Source organism: Colletotrichum aenigma (assembly GCF_013390185.1).
Source record: "Colletotrichum aenigma strain Cg56 chromosome Unknown KSG_Cg56_contig04, whole genome shotgun sequence".
NCBI classification, from domain to species: domain Eukaryota; kingdom Fungi; phylum Ascomycota; class Sordariomycetes; order Glomerellales; family Glomerellaceae; genus Colletotrichum; species Colletotrichum aenigma.
Window position 1 is genome coordinate 3,262,810 of NW_023500910.1, and position 23,948 is coordinate 3,286,757.

A 23,948-nucleotide genomic window follows, 5' to 3' on the forward strand; every position below is an offset into this window, starting at 1 on the left:
GAGTGGTCGTGGACACGGATGTGATTGACAAGTCAGGTTATCGAAAGACTTTAAGACTGACCTGATTCACACCTTAAATTTCCAGCGAGTATATGACCATCTTCAGCCAATGCAAGCGTTGAGTTTCCTGGGAATGTGGGTTGTGGAAGGCGATGGATGGCAGATAAGTGGCCGTACCAAACCGTGGGACGCGCGGGATCGATCTCCTCTGCTCCTGCACTCCGCGAAAAGGAAATAAGGTTTGGCGTTCCTGCATTGCGCTCCCTCAGAAAATACCTCTCTCCTCTGTCGGCTATCCCGCGGCCACATTTGTATTTGCGTGAGGGCAAGGTCCAGGCCTCGAAACGTGCAGCTTGCACGTTTGGGATCTTGTAACCTTAAAGTCTGATCCCGCCGGTTGGTCGCCTTCAGACGAAAACCTGCGCGGGAAGGGCTGTACCTGCCCTACTGCGCAGCGTGATTCTACGACATGTACTGTCTGAACCAGTACACCTGGCCCCGGTAGGGCCTTGGGATCGAAGGCAAACAGCAGTTGCAGTGCTGTCCCCCCGAGTAAGAAGGAGAAACTGTGCCTGGGGTTGGTAGTTCGGATACAACCGTAGAGCCGACTGTCTTCCGACTCGTGATCCGTACTTCTAATCGTCTCGTCTTCTTGTCGACTTGCTTTTGGTTTTCGTGCCTCTTTCATGTGCCTCGTCGTAGTTGGCCATTGTCCCAGTTGTGAATAATCTTCCAATTCGGCCCTCTGAGAGACGCGAACGACGACTCGATAATCCTCATCCCCTACCCGAGTCCATCCAACGAAAAGGCCAGCCGGAATGGCTCCTCTCAAGGCCCTCCTGGCCCTGGCGGCCGCCGCCCTCGCAGTCGAAGGCCGCCTCATGTCTCGAGCAGCCAACTTCGTCTCGGGCGTCTCGATGGTCAACATGGCTGCCGAAGGCGAGCAGATCAACCTCCAGATCGGCCTGAAGCTGCAAAACATCGACAAGCTCGAGCCCATGCTCAAGGACGTCTCCGACCCCGACAGCCCCAACTACGGCAAGTACCTCTCGGCGGCGCAGGTCAACGACATGTTCAAGCCCGCAGAGCAGTCCGTCGCCGCTGTGCAGGCGTGGCTCGCCAAGGAGAACGTCAAGGACGTCTCGTACACCGACCGGGGCCGCTTCGTCAACTTCGCGACGGACGTGGGGACCGCGAACAGGATCCTCGGAGCCAACTTTGCCTACTACGACGTCCAGGGCACGATGAAGCTGCGCACGCAGCAGTACTCTCTCCCCGACACCATGGCGGAGCACATTGAGCTCGTGACACCCACGACGTACTTTGGAAAGATGAAGTCGGACCCCGCGTTCGCGGCCCCGATGCCCGCCGGTGCCATGCCGCCCATGCCTCCCCCGCTGGCTCGTCGACAGGGACAGAACCCGCCCGGAGCCACGGCGAACTGCTCCAAGGCCTTCACCCCGGCCTGCTTTGAGCTGGCGTACAACTATGGCGCCTACCAAGCTGACCCCGCCGCCGGCAGCCGCGTCGGCTTTGCGAGTTTCCTGAACCAGTCTGCGCGCCAGGACGACCTCACGGCGTTCCTGACCCGCTTCCAGCTGCCGCCGCAGAGCTTCAAGAGCGTGCTCGTCAACGGAGGCCAGGACCACCAGGACCCCAAGGGTCAGATCGGCGAGGCGAACCTCGACGCGCAGGTGATGGCCGCCGCGGTCAAGAACCTCCCCATCACCCAGTTCATCACCGGAGGCAAGCCGCCTTTGATCCCCAACCTCCGCACGCCGACGCAGGCCGACAACCAGAACGAGCCGTTCTTGGACTTTTACCAGTTCATGATGACGCAGGAGAATGCTGCCATCCCGCAGGTGCTCTCCGTTTCGTACGGCGACGACGAGCAGACGGTGCCCATCGAGTATGCCACGCGCGTGTGCAACCTCATTGGCATGATGGGCCTCCGCGGTGTGACTGTCCTCGAGTCGAGCGGTGACACTGGCGTCGGCGCTCCATGCCGCGCCAACGACGGCAGCAACGCTCCGCAGTTCACGCCGACCTTCCCCGCCACCTGCCCGTACATCACCGCCGTGGGAGGCACGCAGGCGTTCGGCCCCGAGATCACGTGGGTCGCTTCTGGCAGTGGCTTCAGCAACTACTTCAAGCAGGCGTGGTACCAGGAGGCTGCGGTGAACTCCTACCTGGCGACGAGCATCTCTCCCGAGACCAAGAAGTACTACGAGCCGTTCGCCAACTTCACCGGTCGTGGATTTCCCGATATTTCGGCCCACTCCGCCAGCCCGCCGTTTCCGATCGTCAACGCGAACCGGCTCGTCGGCACGGGAGGAACGTCCGCCTCTGCCCCGCTGGTTGCCGGCCTGGTTGGCCTTCTCAACGATGCTAGGATCCGCGTCGGCCAGCCGACGATGGGCTTCATGAACCCCTGGTTGTACAAGCGAGGATTCCGGGGCCTGACGGACGTGAACACGGGTGTCGCGCAGGGCTGCGGCGGTGTGGACTTGCAGTCCGGAAAGCCGTTGCAGGGCGCCGGCGTCATTCCCTTTGCAACGTGGAACGGAACTCAGGGCTGGGATCCTGTGACGGGACTGGGTCTCCCTAATTTCGAGATGATGAAGACGATTGCTCTGATGAAGTGAGCGGGTACTCCCATAGACCAACCATCGGTTCGCTTTGGATGCTGTGTACTTAAGGATTCATGCCAGAGGCTGATGTACTTTCATAAACACGTTCAAACCAGGATTGGCTTAGGCACCGTGATATGACAATCCTACAAGCGCCCCGTGACTGGTCATCGGTGTGATCTGATGCGCAATGCCCTCCAGCCACTGCTGAAGCTGTCAACGGGATACCGTCTTGCCAACTGTACAGGCCGCCCAAGGGTGTACCCCCTCAAATGTGTTTCTTTTCCGTAAAGAGTGTCTACTTGACAATGCATGACGAAGGAAAGACCTGAAGCCCTGACAGCGAACCTGTGGTGAAAGGACAATGGCTTTGAAGGAGCCAAGAATCTTGAACTGGCGCCAACAAAGAGCGACCTTAATGGTGCCCCCAGGTAGTGCTCCATACTAGGGAACGCAGATTGACCGAAGGTAACGTGGGTAAAGAAGATCCAAACTATCGGCGAGGTAGGGCTGGGAAATCATCTGCGTTATCTTGCGTGATGAATTGGCGTACCGGCTAAGACTGCTTAGCTAAAGCGCCTGCCAACCTTTGGTAAATGTCCTAGATGAGAACCACGGGTCCAAAGTGTAGTTATCTTGCTTTATCCTGCCTTTGGATCCATCGACAGCACCACGAAACTGCGGTGGTTGGCTGAGTACGACTGGGTGCAGCCCCCCCACCCATTTGTTTGGGGACGACAGAGTGAAATGTGACGATAACGAGAACTGCAGCTTTCCTTGGAAGCACTACGCTGCCATCCCAGTGACAGCAGACTTTGATATTGGACCCTGGCATATACTAGGCCTTCTATCAGACCGGCACTAGCCATTCAAATGTGAGGATAGCCTGACATGGCTAGGGTAGAATTTTCCGGGAGTGTGAACCAGCTCCGCGCGCGATAAGTCCTATGGGCCTGGGACCAGCTCCTTGCTTTCGAAGTTGGAATGCTAATTCTTTTTCTCGCCGGGCGCTCAGCCTGTCAGATTCCATCTTGGAGGTTAAATGAGGGCTGAGTTGGAGAGTCAGGGTAGCGTGTTCGTGGCTCGCGGCAGGGTCCGAGCCCAAGCACGAACTTCGCAATGGAGGTGACAGCTGAACCCTTAGCATCAAAAAGAGACTGTTCAGGGGCAAATTGGGCCTCCATGCCCCTGGAGCGCACCATAAATCCATATGTTGGCTTTTGGCCGACGTAAATCCTGCCTCGCGGGTGCAAAAAGCAAGATATCTTTGAGCAGTGTTGAGCGATGGGACAACAAGCCGCCCCAGTTGACAACGACGAGAACTGACAGAAAGAGAGGGCCTTCTGACGTGTCTACTTCGCGATGATGTCTGCTTCGAGGCACGAGGTTTCCCGAAATAGCCAGGATCGAGGCCACGCGGAAAGCAACATGATAAGAGCTAGTCGTGGTTCGTTGCCTAGCGGTGTGATGGTGTCGGTCCAGACCTACCGGCGGCGGGAGGAGACGCTTGACTGCAGCCTGCAGCTTGACGGGGCTGACGAAGATGGCCGGAAGTACAGCAGAACTCGTATTTGGTTGCACAAGTCGATAGCAAAGTTGGATCGAAGCCGTCCACAATATCGATCTGTGGCTTGTTGCGGCAAGTTTTCCGACTTGGGGAGATTAAATGGCACGAATATGCACCCGCGGCGTGTGTTCGACAATCGGGTCCGAAGTTAAGCTGATAGCCCAATTTCTGCGTTGAGGTAGATATTGGTGCCGTTGAATCGTTCGTGGTGCGATTAGGTGCTCAAAGGTGTTTGAAACCAAAAGAGGACCACATTCTCTACAATGCAACTATGGATTCAGCTGAGAGTTCTAAGTGGGGGTCGGCAATGGGCCATTCGGGGCTTCCACCCTTGAACATTTGTTCTGGGTCATCGTCGGCGTGGTGTGTGTCCACTGTCGAAGACTCTGCTCATCGACCTAGCAAAGCTGGGCAAGAGTCAGAATCGGTTAGTTCAACATGGCAAACCGGGAGGTGTAAATGCGTGATGGCAATAGCGAAGCACGGGATCTGCACAAACCGTCTGTCGCTTCTTTGATAACTCAAATTAACGGGTACCCCATGACATTTTGGCGACTTGCCACCTCTTCGATGACAACATGCGGCAACACAAATCTCATGCGTCTCGATGCATCTCACAGATGCAGGATGAACGGGCCGTTCTGTTGACGAAATGCCACGTCCAAGAAACGCAGATCCTCTCGGCGCTCGGCCTCACGGTCGAAGATAAAGCTCGTAAAAGACGAGAGGGTGACTGGATGGCCTGGGGCGATAGGCGGGCCGACGGACGGCAACAAGGCCTCCGCACTGGGGCTGGTCGAAGCAGGAACGAAGTGTTTGACTTTTTCTGGTGGCAGAGCCGACAACTGTTGGTTCTTTGATCGGCGGACGAGCCACCTCATCAGGACCATTCTTTGTTGGGAGTCGAGTGTTTCCACTTCCATCTCAGCTAGCAGAAACTGCAGCGAGCCTGGGTGCCTGGTCAAAAAAGGCGACAATGATACGTCGGCGGGATGCGACGCGGCAGAGGCAATCAAATGGCCGAAAAGGCGCCACTATCGGGATAGAATGGTGATGCGGCCGGAACTTCGTCCAATATTCCTGGTCGTGCAGCACACCAGTTGATATAAACGGGACGACAGGGCATCGGATTCGTGGACGACGGCTGGGCAGCAAAGATGGGTGCATGCATAGACCAGGGGGCAGCGGAAGATTTGAGCGAGGAGATTTGTCGCGGCCAAAGAGGGAATGGTAGGCTGGCGTAGTGCCGGCGAGCTGAAGACGGCATAGATGCATATATGGAGCGGGTACCTGCACCTCTCTCGTCCCCGGCCAATGGGCATCATTCCATGGCCACGATAGGTAATAAGCCATCTGGTGCTATTGCATAAAACAGGAACTACCCCTGGAAGACACCCAGCAAAAGGGACTTCGCCGGATGCGGGATCACCGGCTGGCTTGGGATCTGCACGACCGTCCTCCGTCACTGCCTTTTTCTTCTTTTGTCCCATCGTCCTTTTCATGCAGTTTCCAATCTAGCTTGCCGTCTTTGCCTGCCAGCTCTTGCCGTCCTGCCGTCTCCCCCACGTCTCCCGCATGAATACATACGCGACCACCTTCGCAGGCTTGCATCAATACGGCCTCCTAATGTTGTTTGTTATGCCGGCAAGGATACGCACAATCTCCTGACACGCGGTGAGCTAAGCTAGGCGTCGCAGCTTCAGCAAGCCACAGCACACCCACCGACTTTCCACACTACTCTTCTGACCCGTCTCATTATCTCTCCCTCCTATCTGAACAATACCTTCGCTTCCAAAAGTAAGCATTTGGAGGCATACACCCCAGTCCTTCTCGTTCACTAACAAATCCTCGTCCTTGAATATCTCTGAGGCCGCCATGACCGAATTACTTGGAACTGTCAAAGTACCGATTTCTCGCGGCAAGAGAGCGCCTAGAGTTTTCCTTTTGTTCAGTCACAGTGGCGAGTGCCAACTCACAACTCGCGAGATCAGAACTCTCGACGACCTCCGATTCAGAACCCACCGTTGAGAACGATTCAAACTCAGTTTCTTTATGAGAATGGAAACATGACGCCAGGCTCAGCATCTTTGTTACGCGTACGAGGCATCGAGGACATCCCACTAAACGTGGCGACCGAAGCCCAGGTCAGAGACTCTTCGACTCAGGCGGGTGTGAGACTCCCTCGTTGGTTCTATTCTTCGTACAAGTGTACTAGATAAGGTTACCGAGACCTCGGAATGGCCTGGCATGTCTTGTTGTTTCCCTCAGGGGTCTGGGTTGAGTTGGACTTGTCGTCTAAAAACAACTGCCTTGCACTCAGGGACGGCGCTACTTTAGCGCTGGCATCTAAGCCGACCGGCGCAAGCCACATAAACAAGCGTGGTGTCTCAGTGGTCCAAGACCTCTCGGAGGCTGAACTCGCGGCAAGCCTTTTCTCGAAGCGGAAAGGAGGCAAAAAGCACCTTTCCTCTCTAGGCTACAGACAGTCGCTTGTGGTCTCTGGCTTTGTTTTCTCGTCCCAGCTTCAAAGCACATCCTGAAGCCTTCGCAGCTTCGTCGTCAACTAGGAGGGCGCCAAGTCAAGGCGGCCTTCGACGTTCCTGAGCTAGATGCACCGGGAACCACGATCCTGTTCCTGATTACTCTATTCCCCCTTCTGAGCAGCATTGATCAACGAAACGGACCCTCGGAGGAGAGATGGTTCCTTCCGGGGAGATCTCGGCGAGGCAATCGGGCATTACCACCAAGACGGTCGGTCTGCTTCTTTCCCGATATCGCGTACTGGCAGAAATTGGGCTTACTATCTATCTGCATCCCACGTCCTCCCGTCATCCCGGTGGATATCGTTGGCCATCCCGCCTTGGCCATTTCATGACGGCTGCATGCTGTGCTGAGCCTGGGCAGGGGATGCCGATAGACTAGAGCGTGTTTGGCTTCACAGGGGTGCAATGTCTCTTCTCAGTCTAACGGCTTGGCTCGGCGGCGCTTGGGTAGGCAGCGTTTACGCGATAAGGACTCGGCCTGCTTTGTCGCCTCGAGCCACGCTACTACCTCACGATGGGCGGATGTCCCTACCGTCTTTGTGCTTGCCTACCCGTCTTCCATGCAGCGCACGGGTGGCGCCAGCTTCTCATAGACGAAGCCATTCGATGCCGCTTGTCATCAATTCTCAGCTAACCTGATAGTCCGTCTCGCGCGGGTGACTTAGACCGGTGGAACCCACCTTCACACCGTGGCTTTTGAGACCAGCCGTTGTTTGTTCCCCTCCAGACCCAACTCGAGCATGGCCTCTCGTTGCCGCCGCCCCATAGTTGCTGTGGTTGTCGTGATGGCGGTGCCGGCCAGGCCATGCAATATTGCTCAGCTACCGGTGCCCCCGTGCATGCGGCTTAGGCTAACCTTTGTCCTGGACTTACTTGCTGACCTTGCCCACTTGAGAGGACTTTGCATTGAGGCCTTCTCAAATATCTCTCTCCTCCTTCCCATCCCCTGGACGACTGAGCCTTCCTCACCACCATCCACTCACTTACGGTGTCTGCGTCACTCTTTCTTTATCCAGACGCTGGAAGTGGTTTGACCAGCTTTGGTTCGTTCGTTTCAGAGATTATCACGAGATGCATGCTTTCAAGTCGTACCTCACGCCTGCCCGGGCGGCAGGCTCCGAGTCCAACAAATCCACAAGGCAATCGAAGCCGACTCCGTCGACACCACAGCACCGACAACAGTCTTCGGGTAACACCCTGCCTATGCCGTCGAATGCGACGCAGTCATCCGAGAAGCCGGGGCCGTATCGGAGCCAGAGCACCAGGACATCCGCCAGGCAGTCCACCGTGAGCTTGGCTCTCACTGCTGGCATGAGAGACAAGCATGCGAGCAGCATTATCGATCTCAGAGCTGATGTAACGGTGCACGGCATGTACCAGGAACAGCTGAGAAAGGGTTATGCATCGGCATGGAACCTGGGCGAGGGTATCGTCCTCAAGAAGGGCCGCAATGACTTCGTCTGCGCCCCTCCTCAGATGCAGACTGTCCCCTATGGATTTTTTGACATGGTTGGCCAGCTCAACGTCAGCGTAAGTCGGAAAATGACACCCAGTCACATAATGTCAGAACTGACATAGACTAGTGTGCCATGACAGTGAACACTCCTGTCATCCAGTCCATCATACAAGGTCTTCTGAACAGCAGGGAGCCCAAGGACTCCGTTGCTCTGGAAGGAGGGTTGCAACTGCAGGTCCTTCCAAGGATGACCGACTTGCCTAGATGTCAGAAGCATCAGTATGCGGCTTTCGTCTTGGATCCGCCTCTTCTGGTGGTATGGGATGACGATCCGAACAAAATTTTTGCTAGGCCGGAGAGTATTGAGCAAATGATCATTTCGATGATTTGGAAGACCGATGATGGCGAGGAAGATGACGAGCCAAAGAACGAGAAGGCGATCGACGTCAACATAGAAGAGCTTTCCCCGGCAGCTCTTGAAGAGGCACTCAGGGCTGAGGTCCGCCCAGTCAGATTGACCAGCTCTATGATTGTCGCCCTGGCTCTGGGTCTGTCCATTGCCTGCTTGGGTCTCGGCTACCGAAATCTCGCATTGCAATCGACGATCGACGGCGACTACACCCGTTGGGCGCTCGTTGCCGTCACGCCCGCCACGATTTTTATTTCCCTGTTCTTCTTCCTAACGATATCCACCATCATTTTTCAGTTGTTCGGCCCTATATCTGGGGTCAACGCCAACGCTAAGAACTATTCTGGCAAACCACCTCGTCGGTTGAGCCCTAGTGCAGGCGAGCTCCCTCACGTCACGATTCAGATGCCTGTCTACAAGGAAGGCCTCAACTCTGTCATCAAGCCTACAGTGCTTTCCCTCAAGGCTGCCATCTCAACTTATGAGATGCAGGGGGGCACTGCAAACATCCTGGTCAATGATGACGGTATGCAGCTCATCGATGAGGATGAGGCCCAGGCCCGCAGGGAATTCTACGAGGAGCATAACATGGGATGGACCGCCCGTCCTGGCCATAACCCCAACCCCAAAAACTCCGGGGAGGAGCCGTTCATCCGCAGAGGCCGGTTCAAAAAGGCCTCCAACATGAACTATGCCCTCATGACTAGCAACAAAGTCGAGGAGAAGCTCCTGGAAATCCAGCGCGGTAGCAAGTGGGGCCAGGAGAGCGAGGACCAAGTCTATGCCCAGGCTCTCACCCAAGTTCTAGAGGAGTCTGAAGGTCGCACATGGGCGGACGGCAACATCCGAATTGGCGACTACATTCTGCTCATCGACTCTGACACCCGTGTTCCCCGCGACTGCCTCCTCGACGCCGTCAGTGAGATGGAAGCTTCTCCCGAGATCGCCATTCTCCAGTACACGTCTGGCGTTATGAACGTTTCAGACTCCTTCTTCGAGAAGGCTGTCACTTGGTTCACACACATGATTTACAGTGCAATCACGTTCGCTGTTGCAAATGGAGACATCTCGCCTTTTGTCGGTCACAACGCTGTCTTGCGGTGGTCGGCTCTTCAGGATGCCGCGTCTTACTTTGACGAAGAGGACGGCTATGAGAAGTTCTGGTCCGAGTCCCACGTGTCTGAAGATTTCGACATGGCCCTGCGCCTTCAGACAGCCGGATACAATATCAGATATGGTGCCTACACTGGGGATGGCTTCAAGGAGGGTGTCTCTCTGACGGTCTACGATGAGTTGGCTCGTTGGGAGAAGTATGCGTACGGCAGCAACGAGTTGATCTTCCACCCTCTCCGCTTCTGGATCACTCGCGGGCCCTTCACCCCCCTGTTCAAGAGGTTCCTCTTCTCCAAGATTGCGTTCTACAGAAAGATTACTATCTTGGCCTATGTTGGTACCTACTACGCCATCGGAGCATCTTGGCTTCTAACCCTGTTCAACTACTTCTACACTGGATGGTTTTGGAATCAGCTGGACAAGTACTATCTTGATTCATTCGCCACCTATTTCTCCATCATCATCGTCTTCCCCCTCGTCGGCAATTTCGCCTTGGCTATCCTCCGCTACCGCCTTGGCCAGAAATCACTCCTCGCAGCCTGTAAGTTATCTCTATTCTCACTAGTACACTTGCGAATGCTAACATGACCTTCAGTATGGGAAAACTACAAATGGATGCCTATCTTTACCCTCTTCCTCGGCGGTGTCTCTCTTCACGTCTCGAGAGCGCTCCTTTGCCATTTCTTCGAAATCAACATCCAGTGGGGTGCAACTTCCAAGGAGGTGGAGAACTGCAACTTCCTCGAGGAGATACCCAAGATTATCAAGAATTTTGCAGGCACATTTTTCATGTGCTTCGCCTTCACAGCGCTTGTGATTTGTGGTTATTTCGTCTTCCCAGAGCAGTGGCAGATCAGAACCTTTGCGACCATCTACCCGTTGTGCAGCGTCATTGTTTGTCACTTTGCGGTGCCGGTCCTCCTCAACCCGGCGTTGATGAAGTTCACTTTCTAAGAACGACAACCCAGTTTATGATGAGTTTTCTGGCATGAAAATGGGATTTATAGATGGAGTTCTTTTGGCAGTTATATCTATGGCATAGACAGTTGGCATCAAGCGATACGGGCCACTCCTTGTACTATTTCTTAATATTAATCCATCATTCTTTTGGATACAATATGACCGAACGTGCATGTCTTTCACTGTCAATTCATCTTCCAGAAAGTTTTGAACACCAAGTTCAAGAACCTAACATGATTTTGGGTTGGAACACTGCGTCTGATAATGCGGCCAAGGACTTGAGTGTAGACAACCAAACGCCGTGCATAAAACAGGGCTGATTGACCTCAGATGCATGATGCACACGCGATGGTGTCAAGGGCCCGACGCAACGGTTGCAGCAGCATGCTTAAGTCTTGGCCAAGACAAAATTGGATCCAGGAAAGGCCGGGGAATGTGAGAGAGACTTTGGAGATCAATCAACCTCGTGTGTGCGAGTTCAACCACCACTGCCAGGAACAGGGGATGGGAACTTGATCTGGACTGGACCAGAACGGGCTGTCCAACTCCAAGAGGCAAAAAGCGGACCCATCGGGAGCCAAAATTGGGCCTCGCAAGTCTTCATCAATTAAAATGGAGCGTGCATTGCCTGGTGGATTCCACAGAGTGCCGTGCAGATGACGTAAACCGCCCTCGAGATAAGGCACCTTGCTGTTTGCTTGCGGACCTTCCAACACTCCGGGCCCGTGCACATGACCCTGTTCGCGCAGCAGTTGTGTGGTTGTCCCTGCCAAAACACTTCGCTGAGGGCACTCCTTGGTATCCGGGAGCCTGCAAAGGTGTACCTCACTTCACCTCCCGCCCTCCTTCCATTGCGCGTTGCGAACTTTTCGTCCGTCCGCCAAATCTCACCAACGCCGACTCTTCAGCCCCAGCTCCCGATGATCACGAATTAAAGAGCATCACAGCATTCACAGGTCGAATCGAGCACCGCACCGCACCCCATGGACACGCCCCTGACATTGCCGACAACATGTTACACATCGTGAGCGCATCGTCGCCAGTGCCCTCTGAAATCTTTGCGCTTCTTGCGCTGCTTTCCATCTCAGTCATCGTCCTCTTCATTCTGCGCCACTACCTGCCTCTACGAACCACACCGGCATTCTATCTTGTGCCGATCTTTTTCGCATTATGGCTGCCCGCATGCATGGTTTTGTTAGTCCCAATCGACCTGGCTTCGAGCGCGAGAACCGACGATGAGGCAACCCGCGGCGTCTGGCTTCCCCAGCGCATGCTGTTGGTTTCGTGGAGGATCACTTACTGGCTGACGTTCGCGTTGACATGGTATGGAATTTTGCCCCTTTGTTGTGTGTGTGCCATGTACTGACGCTTTTTGCGAAAGGTTTATTCTTCCCATCCTGGGCGAATACTCCGACTCTGGATACCGCGAACCGCAAGACAGCCTCAAGTATTCACTCCGACAGAATGCACAGTACCACGTCATGGTTCTCGGCACGGCTGGTGTCGGCCTTGCGTACCTCTTCATTAGATACCAACCTAGCATTACGACACTCAAGACCTCTTTCATGGCGCTTGCATACTTTTACGGTTTGGTTTTTGCGATATACCTAATGGGTCACGGCCTTGTTTCGATACCCCGACGGCTCTTTCGATACTCGTCTGTCAGTGGGCGACTGCGGAGATTACAGATTCGGGCCCCGAAGTTGTATGAGAAGATGGAGGACTCCCTACTGAACCTGGAGGATGTCGAGTTGCAGGTGTCAGAGCTGGGCCGCCGAAAGACAGGAAGCGCCGTCAAGTTCAGCGAATGGATCGACGAACTCGTCGAGAGCGCCAACCTTCCAGAGTCGCATCCCAGGTCGACGATGGGCGTGGCTGTCGAGAGCCGTTCTCTGCCGACTGTCATTACGGAAAAGTTCATGGCGGATTTGTCCAGGAAATTGATGCGGGCTCGACATGCGCGGTCCCGCTACGTGAACGAATGGAACGATCTTTTGAAGGAAGCCGCAGAGACACAAGCTATTCTCGACTCTGCAGCCTCCAAGAAGCTCGAGTTCGGTGCGCCGTCACCCCACGCGGGATTCTGGGACCGCTTCACCGTACATACACCATATACCCGATACCTGTACTACTATCACTGCGAACCGTACGGCGCCATCTTTCTCGGAGCATTTCTGGCGGTGGCCTCGGCCTTGATTGTTTGGTCTGAGGTGATTAAGGCTGCATTCCCTCAGCTGTCCGTCATCCGCCTTACAGTTGTTCATCATTGGGTCGGCGAAAAGGGCCAGGTCGGTTTCGCCGGTCAAGTTATTTCGGTGCTCTGGCTTCTGTACATGTGCGCAGCTACCTTTACCACCATGACCGAGGTGAAGACGTGGCGAGGACGTGCTCTTGTCCGACGCAATACGGCTTACGAGTCGGCTTTCTGGTACGCTGGCCAGGTCGCCAAGCTGAGCGTCCCTCTGTCCTACAACTTCATGACATTCTTGTCTGAATCCATTTACTCAAAGACACGGTTTTACGGGTTCCTCGGTCAACTCATCGACTTCACCCCCATGGGTCGCTGGGCCGACTACCTGTTCCCCATCTTCGTTCTCGTCCCCGTTGCTGCCACTCTTTTCGGCCTGTATGGCAAGATTAAGCGCATGTTCGGGTTCGGCGGGGACTTCATGGATGATGATGAGGGCGATGGCAGGGTGTTTGGAACCGGGTCTTGGAGAGAGGGCAGAGACTTGATCGAGCGTGAACTAGGCGGTAACTCTGCCTTGCGACGACGAGAGGAAGCTTTTGCACGCCTTGAAGTTGGCGGAAGGTCCGCACCTGTTTTGACCATCCCAGGGGCACGCACTGGCGCCGCAGCGTCTCCAGCGCGGTCGCCTGTTCGAGCCACGCATGATCGCCAGCCTGGACAAGCGTCTCGCACAAGACCGTACCGGGACGAGGAGCCTGAAGACGAAAACTTCTTTGAGTCTCTCGGGCACCGCATGAAGAACACAATTGACACGTTCGAGGCCCCGCAATGGCTCCAGGACATCAAGAAGCCCAAATGGATGGGTGGCGATGACGACGAACCAGGCAGCAGCAGCAACGGTGGTGGTGTCGAGTCAGACATTCGCCGATGGTTTGGCGGAGAAGGCCGCGTAAGACTGTAATTGTCTCTAGGGGTTGCCTGGAGCCATGCTTTTCATTTTGTTCTTTTGGATCATCATTCGTCGAATTCGAGTCTCTACCAAGAGCTGGGGAGAACATATTGCTAGGAGTTTCGGCTTGAGATCCCGCGCCAGAGGATGAGACGGAAGTTTGACAAGTCTCGCGCACTTCCCTGTATAGACATGTTGTAATAGCGGCGAGACCGCCGTACGTGTACGAGATAGATTTACTTTTCACAGACTCTTGCAACGAACTATACAACCAATTTCCAATACCCATCTGCAATGTCTAGCGGTGAACACACGCCTATTTTCATAGGCTTCAGATCATATAAATCGGCATGGCCAGCCGGGTCCGCTCCGGATGCAGCCCGGTGAACGGCCTGCTGCAGGAGTGGGTCGCGAATGGACCGTGCACGGCGCAATGGGAATTGCCTTACTTCAGGCGCGCCTCCGTAAGGTAACCTCGAACTTGAACTTGCGTCCTCAACAACGAACCGCCAAAATGAGCAAACCAGGACTATCATTCGGACTGAACCTCTCCAAAAAGCCTGGCGCGTCTAAGTCGGCCGCGCCAAAACGGAAAACAGCATTCGGCGGCGGCGACGACTCAGACGACGATGCAACAAATAAAGCGAACAAAGTCGAGACGCTCGACGAGCTAGGCGGCTTCGATCTTCCATCCTCAACCTCGAGATCAGAAAACGGCAGAAGATCCAAGACGAAGAATCCCTTGCCGCCGGCGCATCCGCCTGAAGGGAAAGCGAAGAAACAGGAAAGCGCAATGTTTGGCGACCTCTCGAGCAGCCTCGCGTCCCGCAAACACGCCGAGAAGGCGGAGGAGCTGGACCCCAGCGTGTACGACTACGACGGGGTGTACGATTCGTTCAAGCCGGCGAAGAAGGAGACGAAGGAGGACGTGGAGAGGAAGCCCAAGTACATGAGCAGCCTGCTGGCGGCGGCGTCGGTGCGGAAGCGGGATGCGCTGATTGCTGAGGAGAAGAAGATTGCGAGGGAGCGCGAGGCAGAGGGGGAGGAGTACGCCGACAAGGAGAAGTTCGTCACGGAGGCGTATAAGAAGCAGCAGGAGGAGAACAGGCGGATTGAGGAGGAGGAGAAGAGGCGAGAGGAGGAGGAGGCGAAGAAGAACAAGACGGGGGGCATGAGCGCGTTCTACAAGAACATGCTGAACAAGGGCGAGGAGAGGCATGCCGAGGTCCTCAAGGCTGCGGAGGAGAAGGCCAAGGCCGGTCCTGCCGGGGCCGAGAAGGAGGAGGAGGATGGGCCGAAAGAGAAGACCGAGGCCGACATGGCGCGAGAGATCAACGAGAAGGGCGGCTCGGTTGCCGTCAACGAGGAGGGGCAGGTCGTGGACAAGCGGCAGCTGCTCAGGGGCGGCCTCAACGTCGGCGCGAAGAAGGAGGCACAGGTCAGACAGGAGGCGGCGCGACCGCGGGAAGCCAGACCGGATCGCGGCAGCGGGTCGGGCTTCGTCGGCTCCGGGGGCAAGGGCGCGATGCGCGAGCGGCAGACGCGGATGATGGAGGCGCAGTTGGAGGCGGCGCTCAAGAGGTCACGGGAGGAAGAGGAGAAGGAGAAGGAAAAGGTGGAGAGGGCCACGAAGACGAGGAAGACGGACGGGGAGATTTCAAGCGCAAGGGAGCGTTACCTTGCGAGAAAGCGGGAGGCGGAGGTGGCGAAGGCGAAGGGGCTGGCGGAGCAGTAGAGGTCCAGCGACCTAGATCAAAGATACCCCCCGAGAACAAAGCTTTCTCTTGTTTCCCTTTATATTTTCGGGAAAACAGGCTATGAGAGTGGACCATGCTTCTTCCTTTCTATTGCCTCTGTTGTACACGGCGTACCTAGCCTTGATGCAGAGCCTTTGATGGAAAATCCTTCAAGCGAGATTTTTGCCCTTATATACGCCCCAAGCTGATGCTTCCCTTGGGCTTGTTGATGCCCTCCTTTGCGATTCGTGGTCGTATAGTGATAGTACATTCATAAACATCCAGCCCTTACTTTTACTCCTGCCGATTTATTTGTGGCTGGATCACAGCAGAGACTGGTTGCCGGACTCCTGCTTTATCCTGTTGATGTAGGCAGTGTTGACCTGGTTCCATGCCGCCATGTACTTCTCCATGCATTGGGTCATGCATGTAGTCTCGCCGCTAGAGAGGGAGGTGCCGGGCTTGGGGACGCACTTCTCAAAACAGTTCTCTTGGAGCTTCTGTTGAAGACATTGCACGTCAGTATTTGATTTGTCGTTGACGTACATTTCGAGGGTTCCACTTACGTCGATGAGAACGCGAGCGTTCGCCAGGTTGGCCTCCTGGAGGACCTGCTTCATGACAGCCTGCTTGACCGAGGTGGAATCCATTGCGACGGTTGGTGGTGGTTGGAATTGGCGAAATTCTTTTCGTTGAACGGCATTGGCATACAAAAAAGTCGGAAGGTTTGCGATCGAGGCGAGGCTGATGTGGCGGAGGCACCACTCGCACCTGAGGCTCTAGGCCTCAGCCACAAACTCACTTATTGGAAGACAGGGGGCTCCTGAAGACCGCCCGACCCGCCAATTAGCAGCTAGAGTGCACTGCTGTTGGTGGTTGCGAAGGTCACTCTTGGGAGGCACCTTCCCCCCTGGAATCTTCCTTAGTGCCTTCAGACAGGGGTAGTAGCTCTCCAAAACGTGCTGACCCCAGGAATCAGGATCCATCGGCCAAAAAAAGAGGACAGCTAACGGCTGGGAAGAACACACGAGCAAAACCCACCACCAGCATTCGTGTGCCGAACGACGTCTTTTCGTCGCTGGACCGACCTCGCGGCTACTTCACCTCCCACCCTCAACCCGGCGGCCCTCCTTTCTGTTTCTACGCGCGCGCGACGACAGTTTCTCTCTTTTCCCTTTCCCCCCGGCTTCTTCCTTCTGTTCTGACTCGGCACCTTCCTCATCATGTGGTTCAAGCCTTCCGTGTCGGCCCTGTGGCTGGCCGCAATGGCCTGGGGTGCCGCGAAGGCGGACGATGGCGAGGTTAAGAGCATCGCGGTAAGTTGACTACTTCCGAGCGCATCAATTGCGCAATTTGCCCGAAGTTGCAGAAGATGACGAGAACTGACTTTTGGTGTTGCAGCTCCGAACGCACTCCCTGAACCAGGTTCGCGATTACCGCATCCACGTGTCTCCCCCCTGACCTGCGATATACTAAGACCTCTGTTCACAATGTAGCCGTACCTCGATTCCGACATGGCGAGTAGATGGTACGACTTTGGAGGAGACACTATTATTCGAACAGACTCGTATGTCGCATCCCGCTCATGACAAAAGGAAAAGGAAAAGGGGGAGAAAGGAAACAAAAAAGAGAAAGAGAGGCTAAACAAAGGGGTTACCACAGCTACATCCGCTTAACGTCCGACCGTCCGTCGCAAACGGGCTGGCTCTTTAGCAGAGTGCCTCTGACCGCGACCAACTGGGAGATCGAAGTCGAGTTCAAGATTCACGGCAAGAACCAGCTCTACGGCGACGGCTTCGCCATGTGGGTGACCAAGTCTCGCGGCACCCAGGGCACTGTCTTCGGCAGCCCGGATAACTTTGAGGGTCTCGGTATCTTCTTCGACACGTACAAGAACAACCGCCCCGGCACCGTGTTCCCCTATGTCATGGCCATGTACGGCGACGGTAAGACGGCCTACGACAAGGACAACGACGGCAAGGGCACGGAGCTCGCGGGCTGCTCGGCGCGCGGCATCCGCCACGCCAGTGTGCCGACCAAGGCCAAGGTGACGTACTTCCAGGACAAGCAGCTCAAGCTCGAGCTGCAGTACAAGTCCGAGGGCGACTGGACGCTGTGCTTCGAGACGGAGAGCCCGCCCGCCATCCCACAGATCGCGTACCTCGGCTTCAGCGCTGAGACGGGCGAGCTGAGCGACAACCACGACATCATCTCGATCCAGGCCAAGAACCTCTACACGACGCAGACGGGCAAGGGGTCCAGCAAGACGACGCCGGGCAGCGGCAAGGGTAAGAAGGGCTCCGGATCTGTCAAGCAGCCCAAGGAGGGTGGCAGCTGGACGTGGTTCTTCCTCAAGGTCTTCCTCTTTTTCGGTCTCGTCGGCGGTGGCTACGTTGGCTACACTGCCTGGAGGGCGAAGAACGACAAGAGACACCGCTTTTAAAGCAGGAGAGTTGTGATGATGATGGGTTTGGAAGTTTATTTTTTCTGAAGTCGAGAGGTTGTCTCCGGGGGCAACAGAATGATGGAAAAAAAGACGGACGAAAAGGGAGGAGGGCGGCGAGTTTGGTTGGATTAGGAGAGATGACCGTACATACCAACGACACTCACACATTGCATGGGCAGGTCAAACAAACCAAAAAACGAGATTCAAGGCTGTGTTTTTTTCTAACAAAACCCCCCCTTCGCTCACTCATGTTTCTTATGATACTCAGTCTGAGATGAATCAAGTGTATTTATACGATGGTTGTCAGGGAGATGTGTGTCTGTGTGTGCGTTCTTCAGTAAGTTGGAAAAGGCAAGTACGTCGTCGCAAAAGTTCAATGCCAGCAACTTCACGATTGGGTGGCTGAGGTATGCCGCGGTCTTTTCGCTCGCTCGGCCGTCGGTAATCCGCCCGAGATTGGTTCCAGATCCGAATCTTGGAAACATGATGACTTGTTGATCTTGGTAGATACGCTTCGAGGCTAGAGGGAAACTGGCAAAAGTTACGGGATGACAACCTCTCTGGCACGGCTACTTGGCAGGTTTGAAATTTGTACGGTCCAAAGGCGCAATGTAGGACTGGTCGGATGAGTTGGGATGGCCGGGAAGGATCGTCTGTTCTTTCGATTTTTCACTCTCACAGGCAGGACACTTGATATCGGTTATCGATCGGTATACCGATGGTTCTCAGCGTTTGTAGCAAGAACGCCGACGGCCAAAGCGCTACGAGCAAGACGCTCGAAGCAATCCCGCGATGCTGCAACGCAGACGGGCTTTTGTAGACGGGATGATGGGGTGGCTTCGACTTATCGTTATCCTGATAGGACACCGTTATGTGGCTCATGCCGGTGGGAAGCTCCCGCCACACATGTCGGCCACAGCCAGTCTCTCTCGGCACATCCAAAGAAAGACTGGGCAGGCGACAACCGAGATAGTCAGGGCAGGGCCGCGGTGTGTTCGGATCCTTGGTTCCCCATTGCTGGGATCGGCTTGTTGGGATCTTGGAACCATACAATGACCCCGGTTTCAACGTGCTGCTTGCAGTCAAGAGGTTACGGCGGAATCAGGATCGAGACGGGGGGGGCAAGTGAGGAATCGGTGCCCGGATGACAGCCGTTTCCGGCGGCGCATGCCAGTCTCGGGAATCTCCAGCTGCGTTGGCCGGCAACTGCCAGGGACCATCGGACGAAATGTTTTTTTTTCTGCTTATTACTGGAGAGGCTTGGTGGTCGATCCGGGTTTCCGGGACTGGACTGTCAGCAGCGAGGGCCGGGAGGAGAAGAAAGCGTCCTGTTTGGGTGTGGAATTCTGCCTCCTGTCTCCGCGGGCGTCTTGTTGCTTGCTGTTGGGAGGGCGAGCGTCTCATTATGTCTCACTGGGAAGCAGTGGCTGGGAGACAGGACTGCAATCTGCGGGGAGGGTCAAATACTTGATTTGCTTGCACAAGCTTGCGGACAGCTCAGAGCTCAGGTTGGTTAAGGTTTCGGTAGAGCAAGACGGTAGCGGCGCGGCGAGAATGGCGAGACTTTGCAAGAATGGGCCATCATCGATGGAATGAGGGGCTCAATGGGGGATGGTGGACGATCGCTGACAAGTGCGGATGGGAAAAGGACGACGAGTGACGGGAACGTGAAAGGGTATCGTCCAAGACATTCTAGGCGTAGCGTGATGGTCGCAGATGGAGGATTGGTAGTGGTGGTGGTGGTGGTGGTGGTGGTGGTGGTGGTTGTTGAAGTGATAGGAGGTTGCAGCGGGGTACGTGTCTTTTCGTGGAGGTCTGAGGTGGGTGAGCTGAGCTGAGGAGGGGTCGTCGGGTGGAAGCAAGAGCCAGTGAAAGTGCAAGTGCAAGCAAGCAGCGAAAGTGCAGGAGCCATGTCCTGACGTCTCCTTCCCACTTCTTTTCAGGTAAGTTGGGGGAGCAGGGCACCTTAGTGGGCGAGGGCAGCTGTGTCCCTGAGGCGAGGTAAGGTACCTGACCTTCCAATCCTAGTGCTTCCATAATGAGGGGTCATGGTCATGGTCTTGCAGCTCATCTTGGCCGGTGCTTCACGTGTAGTGCTTGCGCATTCATTGATCAAACGCGAATTGTGTAGGCAAGCAGCCCGCACATTGAAAGGAGCAGCAGAAAACAGCAATTGATATCCGGGGCAGGATGAAGTTCGAGTCAATCATCGAGGGCCCGGCCAGGTCACGCAGGTCGGAAATGTCTCTGGCGCTGCAACTGTGACCCGTCGAGATTCAGGTCAGGTTACTTGGCTGCCCCTACCCCACCTTTGCTGGGCTGGCTGGTCACCACCACCTCGACCTCACAGCTAACCTACCTACCTAACGTAAAGGTACCTGCCGACCTATCTACCTTACGTAGGTAGGTAGCTCGCAGAAAGCAGCTGTGGGATGAATGTGCTGGGCATGATGGTGGCCGTCCCCGCGACCATAGAAGTCAGATTAAGGCAACTTCAATTCAACCGTCCTCGGCATGTCCAATTGGCATTCTTGCTTCTCGTTCTGTCCAGAAGCACCCACGGCGAGGTATTCGTCGTACCTTGGGGACTGCTAGGAAGGTGGCTACGCCGTTCCCGTCTAAACGTGGGCGTCGACCCGCGAGTCTGAACCACTGCTACAAAGTACCTCTTCCGCCACGGCTGCATCCACACGCACGCCCTCTCGCCCTGCGCCAACAGCAAGCATCCATCCATACCTTATCCACCACCTCACTCCCTCCGCGGCCAGAAGCGACCACCTCCGGTACCTTTCACACAATTCCGCCTTCCCTAGCTCTCCCGCAGCCGCCTTAAGCAGCCAAAGCACGACTTCCTACATCATCATCGGCCTCGACCTCCCTCGCCTGCTACTGGTCAAGCTTTCTTTCTTTCTCTTCCCCCCCTTTCCTCTCGACTCTTTCTGCACCAACTTCAACTCTCGACATCTTCAACAACTCAGCTTCGCCGCCATCAACCCCGTGTCATCTATACAATCAATTGAGGGTAACAGCTGTCACTTAATCTTTGGTCCCATCTTGTCCCCAGTTATCGGTGCGCGCAACGACTCAGTCACCGTCCCGGCGCCTCCTACCTTAATTACTCCGCCCACCATCCTTCATCCATACAGAAGGAGGGAAGAGATCCCGTTGCTCCTGTTGGCCCGGCCCAGAGATCTCAGCAGACGCCAGACGAATCCGCAGACGCAGCGGTCGCAGACGCAACAGCCGAATCTGACGCCTCACACTGAGAGCTGCCTCGTCATTCGATTCGAGCCATCTGTCGCTTCCGACTGAGAGAGAAAAAAAAAAAAACCAAGACAGAATCCCACCTTGCAGTCCTTGCATTCATTCCGCCGAAGCATCCATCCCCATACCAGAGAGACTGAGAGGACCGACCCCCTCCCAAAAGACGGCGACCAATTCATCATCTGTTCGTTTCCCCCTCCTCCTCCACCTAACTACCTAGCTTCGTCTTGCCCAGAATCTCCCCTCTTCCTTTGTTGTCGCGCTCTCACGCTCACATTTACTTTGCTCCTGGAGCCGCGTGCCGTGTATCGACCAACCCTTTGACCTTGCAACCTGTTGCTCATTGGTTACATTTGCTACCTGCACCGTAAACTTACACCATTCTTCTGCCCAGCCTCCAAGAAATAGAAGCTCCCGCTTGCTCCGCCCTAGGTTCCCGTTGCAATCCCTAATTGCAATAACTGCCAACTGGCCGGTTCCCTACCTTAACTGCGCGTTGCTGCCGCTGCCGCTGCCACTACCGCCGGACCTGGACTGCCGCTTCTTGTAATACCGCACTCTCGCAAACTTGCAACTCTGTACGTTCCCATCTGTCCCTTCCCTCCCGCCAAAGAATGCGCCGACTTAGGCCTCATTGTTCCTAACGACAATATTGCCAGCGTAGCCCGGCTTCCGGCTTGCCCTCTTGAGTAGTCGCAACTGACGCCCGCGGCCCTTTTTCCCTCCCCCGCGTCGCTGCTCACCCAACAACCCAACCGGGCTGTCCCTTGAATCGACGAATCATTTTGCGACCGTTCCTTCCCCATACCCATCTTGCAAACGTCGTGGGCCCCGATACCTGCGCCTGCGCATTTCCGCCGTTTCTCCAGGGGGCAAGCAGCCCTTCTCACCTCTCCGACATCCCCATGCCTACCCTCGGCTTTCTCAAGAAAAAACGGACGAGGGAGGGCAATCAAGACTCTCAGGGCGCCAGCTTACCCACCAGCCCAGTGACGCCTACCTCTTCGAAGCCCTTCGACAGTTCTATCTCGACCACTCTTTCCTCTCTGTCCTCCAACGGCCAGGGACAGAAGCACGAGGATTCGGCCTCTTTCGAGGCCGCAAAACACCAGCAGATGTATCCCGTCACCGTCCATCCGCCTAATCAATCGGCACCCCACCAGCCTCACAACAACAACAACAACAACAACAACCAAGCCGACCAGCAGAACCTCCCGAGCATCAGTAACCTCATCAACCCGCCCCAGCATGACGGTGCCGCCAACAACGGCCAATACCTAGCGCAACCGCAAGCCCCTCAACCCAATCCAAGCCCCGGTACCGATCCCTCGCGCCTCCAACAGCAGCAGCAGCAGTCGATGTTACACGCTCCTCAACAGCAGCAAAGCATGCAGCAGCAGCAACAGCAGCAGGCAGCTGCAGACGCGGTCCGACAGACCAAGGGGAAATACACGCTGCAAGACTTTGATATTTTGCGGACGCTTGGAACGGGTAGCTTTGGAAGAGTGCACCTTGTGCAATCCAAGCACAACCAGCGCTTCTATGCCGTCAAGGTGTTGAAGAAGGCGCAGGTCGTCAAAATGAAGCAGGTCGAACATACCAACGACGAGAGGCGCATGCTGGGCGAGGTCAAGCACCCATTCTTGATCACGTTATGGGGTACGTTTCAGGATTCCAAGAACCTGTACATGGTGATGGACTTTGTCGAAGGTGGTGAACTCTTCTCGCTGCTAAGGAAATCGGGGGTATGTGAAGTTCTAAAAGAAACCATGTCATCCATGACTGAGCTAACGCGATCTCTCAGCGATTCCCGAACCCCGTTGCAAAATTCTACGCCGCCGAAGTCACATTAGCGCTCGAGTACCTGCACTCGAGAAACATCATCTATAGAGATCTCAAGCCCGAGAACTTGCTGCTCGACCGGCATGGACACCTTAAGATAACAGATTTTGGTTTCGCCAAGAGAGTGCCAGACAAGACATGGACGCTTTGCGGTACGCCAGACTACCTGGCTCCCGAAGTTGTCTCGAACAAAGGCTACAACAAATCCGTGGATTGGTAAGTTTTTGGTTTTGTTTTTTTTTGTGGCCGGCGGGGAGAGTCATTTCACATGCTGATCCTGGCATAGGTGGTCTCTTGGTATTTTGATATACGAGATGTTGTGCGGGTACACACCGTTTTGGGACAGCGGGTCGCCAATGAAGATCTACGAAAACATCCTCAAGGGCAAGGTGAAATACCCGGCCTATATCAACCCCGACGCGCAGGACTTGTTGGAGAAGCTTATCACGGCCGATCTCACCAAACGGTTGGGTAACCTGTACGGCGGTCCTGGCGATGTGAAAAACCACCCTTGGTTCACCGAGGTTACCTGGGACAGGCTCGCGCGCAAGGACATTGACGCGCCGTACACGCCCCCGGTCAAGGCCGGCGCGGGCGACGCGAGCCAGTTTGACCGATACCCTGAGGATCCCGAACGCTACGGCACAAACGGGCATGACGAGTGGGTTTCTCTATCCCGAACGGTCCGGGGTTCTGCTAACGTGTGGTTTCAGATATGGCCATTTATTCACCGACTTCTAATATGTCTCTTGGATCAAATTCGACCTAGTAATGTGAACGTGTACGCATGTTCCGGTCTGCGAATAGCGCTCGAAGAGTATAAGGCGCTTGGCAGACGCTGG

The 23,948-nt window shown here is 55.3% G+C and overlaps 8 protein-coding genes across 8 annotated transcripts; 6 read left to right on the plus strand and 2 right to left on the minus strand.

The window, feature by feature from the left end:
• Positions 1-818: 818 nt before the first annotated feature.
• On the plus strand, positions 819-2,645 carry sed4 (Tripeptidyl-peptidase sed4; the record flags this gene model as incomplete). Its single annotated transcript, XM_037322010.1, has 1 exon — positions 819-2,645. One exon carries the CDS (start codon positions 819-821, stop codon positions 2,643-2,645), a length of 1,827 nt encoding a protein of 608 aa, XP_037179694.1.
• A 1,901-nt stretch (positions 2,646-4,546) lies between these two features.
• Positions 4,547-5,087, minus strand: CGCA056_v006762 (uncharacterized protein; the record flags this gene model as incomplete). Its single annotated transcript, XM_037322011.1, has 3 exons — positions 4,547-4,604; positions 4,697-4,762; positions 4,816-5,087. The coding sequence occupies 3 exons, from the start codon at positions 5,085-5,087 to the stop codon at positions 4,547-4,549; spliced, it is 396 nt and encodes a 131-aa protein (XP_037179695.1).
• Positions 5,088-7,811: 2,724 nt separating this feature from the next.
• Positions 7,812-10,672, plus strand: CGCA056_v006763 (uncharacterized protein; the record flags this gene model as incomplete). The annotated part of the gene is made up of 3 exons (XM_037322012.1): positions 7,812-8,270; positions 8,324-10,259; positions 10,314-10,672. The coding sequence occupies 3 exons, from the start codon at positions 7,812-7,814 to the stop codon at positions 10,670-10,672; spliced, it is 2,754 nt and encodes a 917-aa protein (XP_037179696.1).
• A 1,018-nt stretch (positions 10,673-11,690) lies between these two features.
• Positions 11,691-13,830, plus strand: CGCA056_v006764 (LIMR family protein; the record flags this gene model as incomplete). The annotated part of the gene is made up of 2 exons (XM_037322013.1): positions 11,691-12,001; positions 12,060-13,830. 2 exons carry the CDS (start codon positions 11,691-11,693, stop codon positions 13,828-13,830), a joined length of 2,082 nt encoding a protein of 693 aa, XP_037179697.1.
• A 502-nt stretch (positions 13,831-14,332) lies between these two features.
• CGCA056_v006765 (Nuclear speckle splicing regulatory protein 1-like protein) lies at positions 14,333-15,553 on the plus strand (the record flags this gene model as incomplete). The annotated part of the gene is made up of 1 exon (XM_037322014.1): positions 14,333-15,553. The coding sequence occupies one exon, from the start codon at positions 14,333-14,335 to the stop codon at positions 15,551-15,553; it is 1,221 nt and encodes a 406-aa protein (XP_037179698.1).
• A 324-nt stretch (positions 15,554-15,877) lies between these two features.
• TIM13 (Mitochondrial import inner membrane translocase subunit TIM13) lies at positions 15,878-16,204 on the minus strand (the record flags this gene model as incomplete). The annotated part of the gene is made up of 2 exons (XM_037322015.1): positions 15,878-16,054; positions 16,121-16,204. 2 exons carry the CDS (start codon positions 16,202-16,204, stop codon positions 15,878-15,880), a joined length of 261 nt encoding a protein of 86 aa, XP_037179699.1.
• Positions 16,205-16,819: 615 nt separating this feature from the next.
• CGCA056_v006767 (L-type lectin-like domain-containing protein) lies at positions 16,820-17,997 on the plus strand (the record flags this gene model as incomplete). The annotated part of the gene is made up of 4 exons (XM_037322016.1): positions 16,820-16,870; positions 16,956-16,979; positions 17,051-17,121; positions 17,217-17,997. 4 exons carry the CDS (start codon positions 16,820-16,822, stop codon positions 17,995-17,997), a joined length of 927 nt encoding a protein of 308 aa, XP_037179700.1.
• A 4,172-nt stretch (positions 17,998-22,169) lies between these two features.
• On the plus strand, positions 22,170-23,117 carry TPK2 (cAMP-dependent protein kinase type 2; the record flags this gene model as incomplete). The annotated part of the gene is made up of 1 exon (XM_037322017.1): positions 22,170-23,117. One exon carries the CDS (start codon positions 22,170-22,172, stop codon positions 23,115-23,117), a length of 948 nt encoding a protein of 315 aa, XP_037179701.1.
• Between the last annotated feature and the right edge of the window lie 831 nt (positions 23,118-23,948).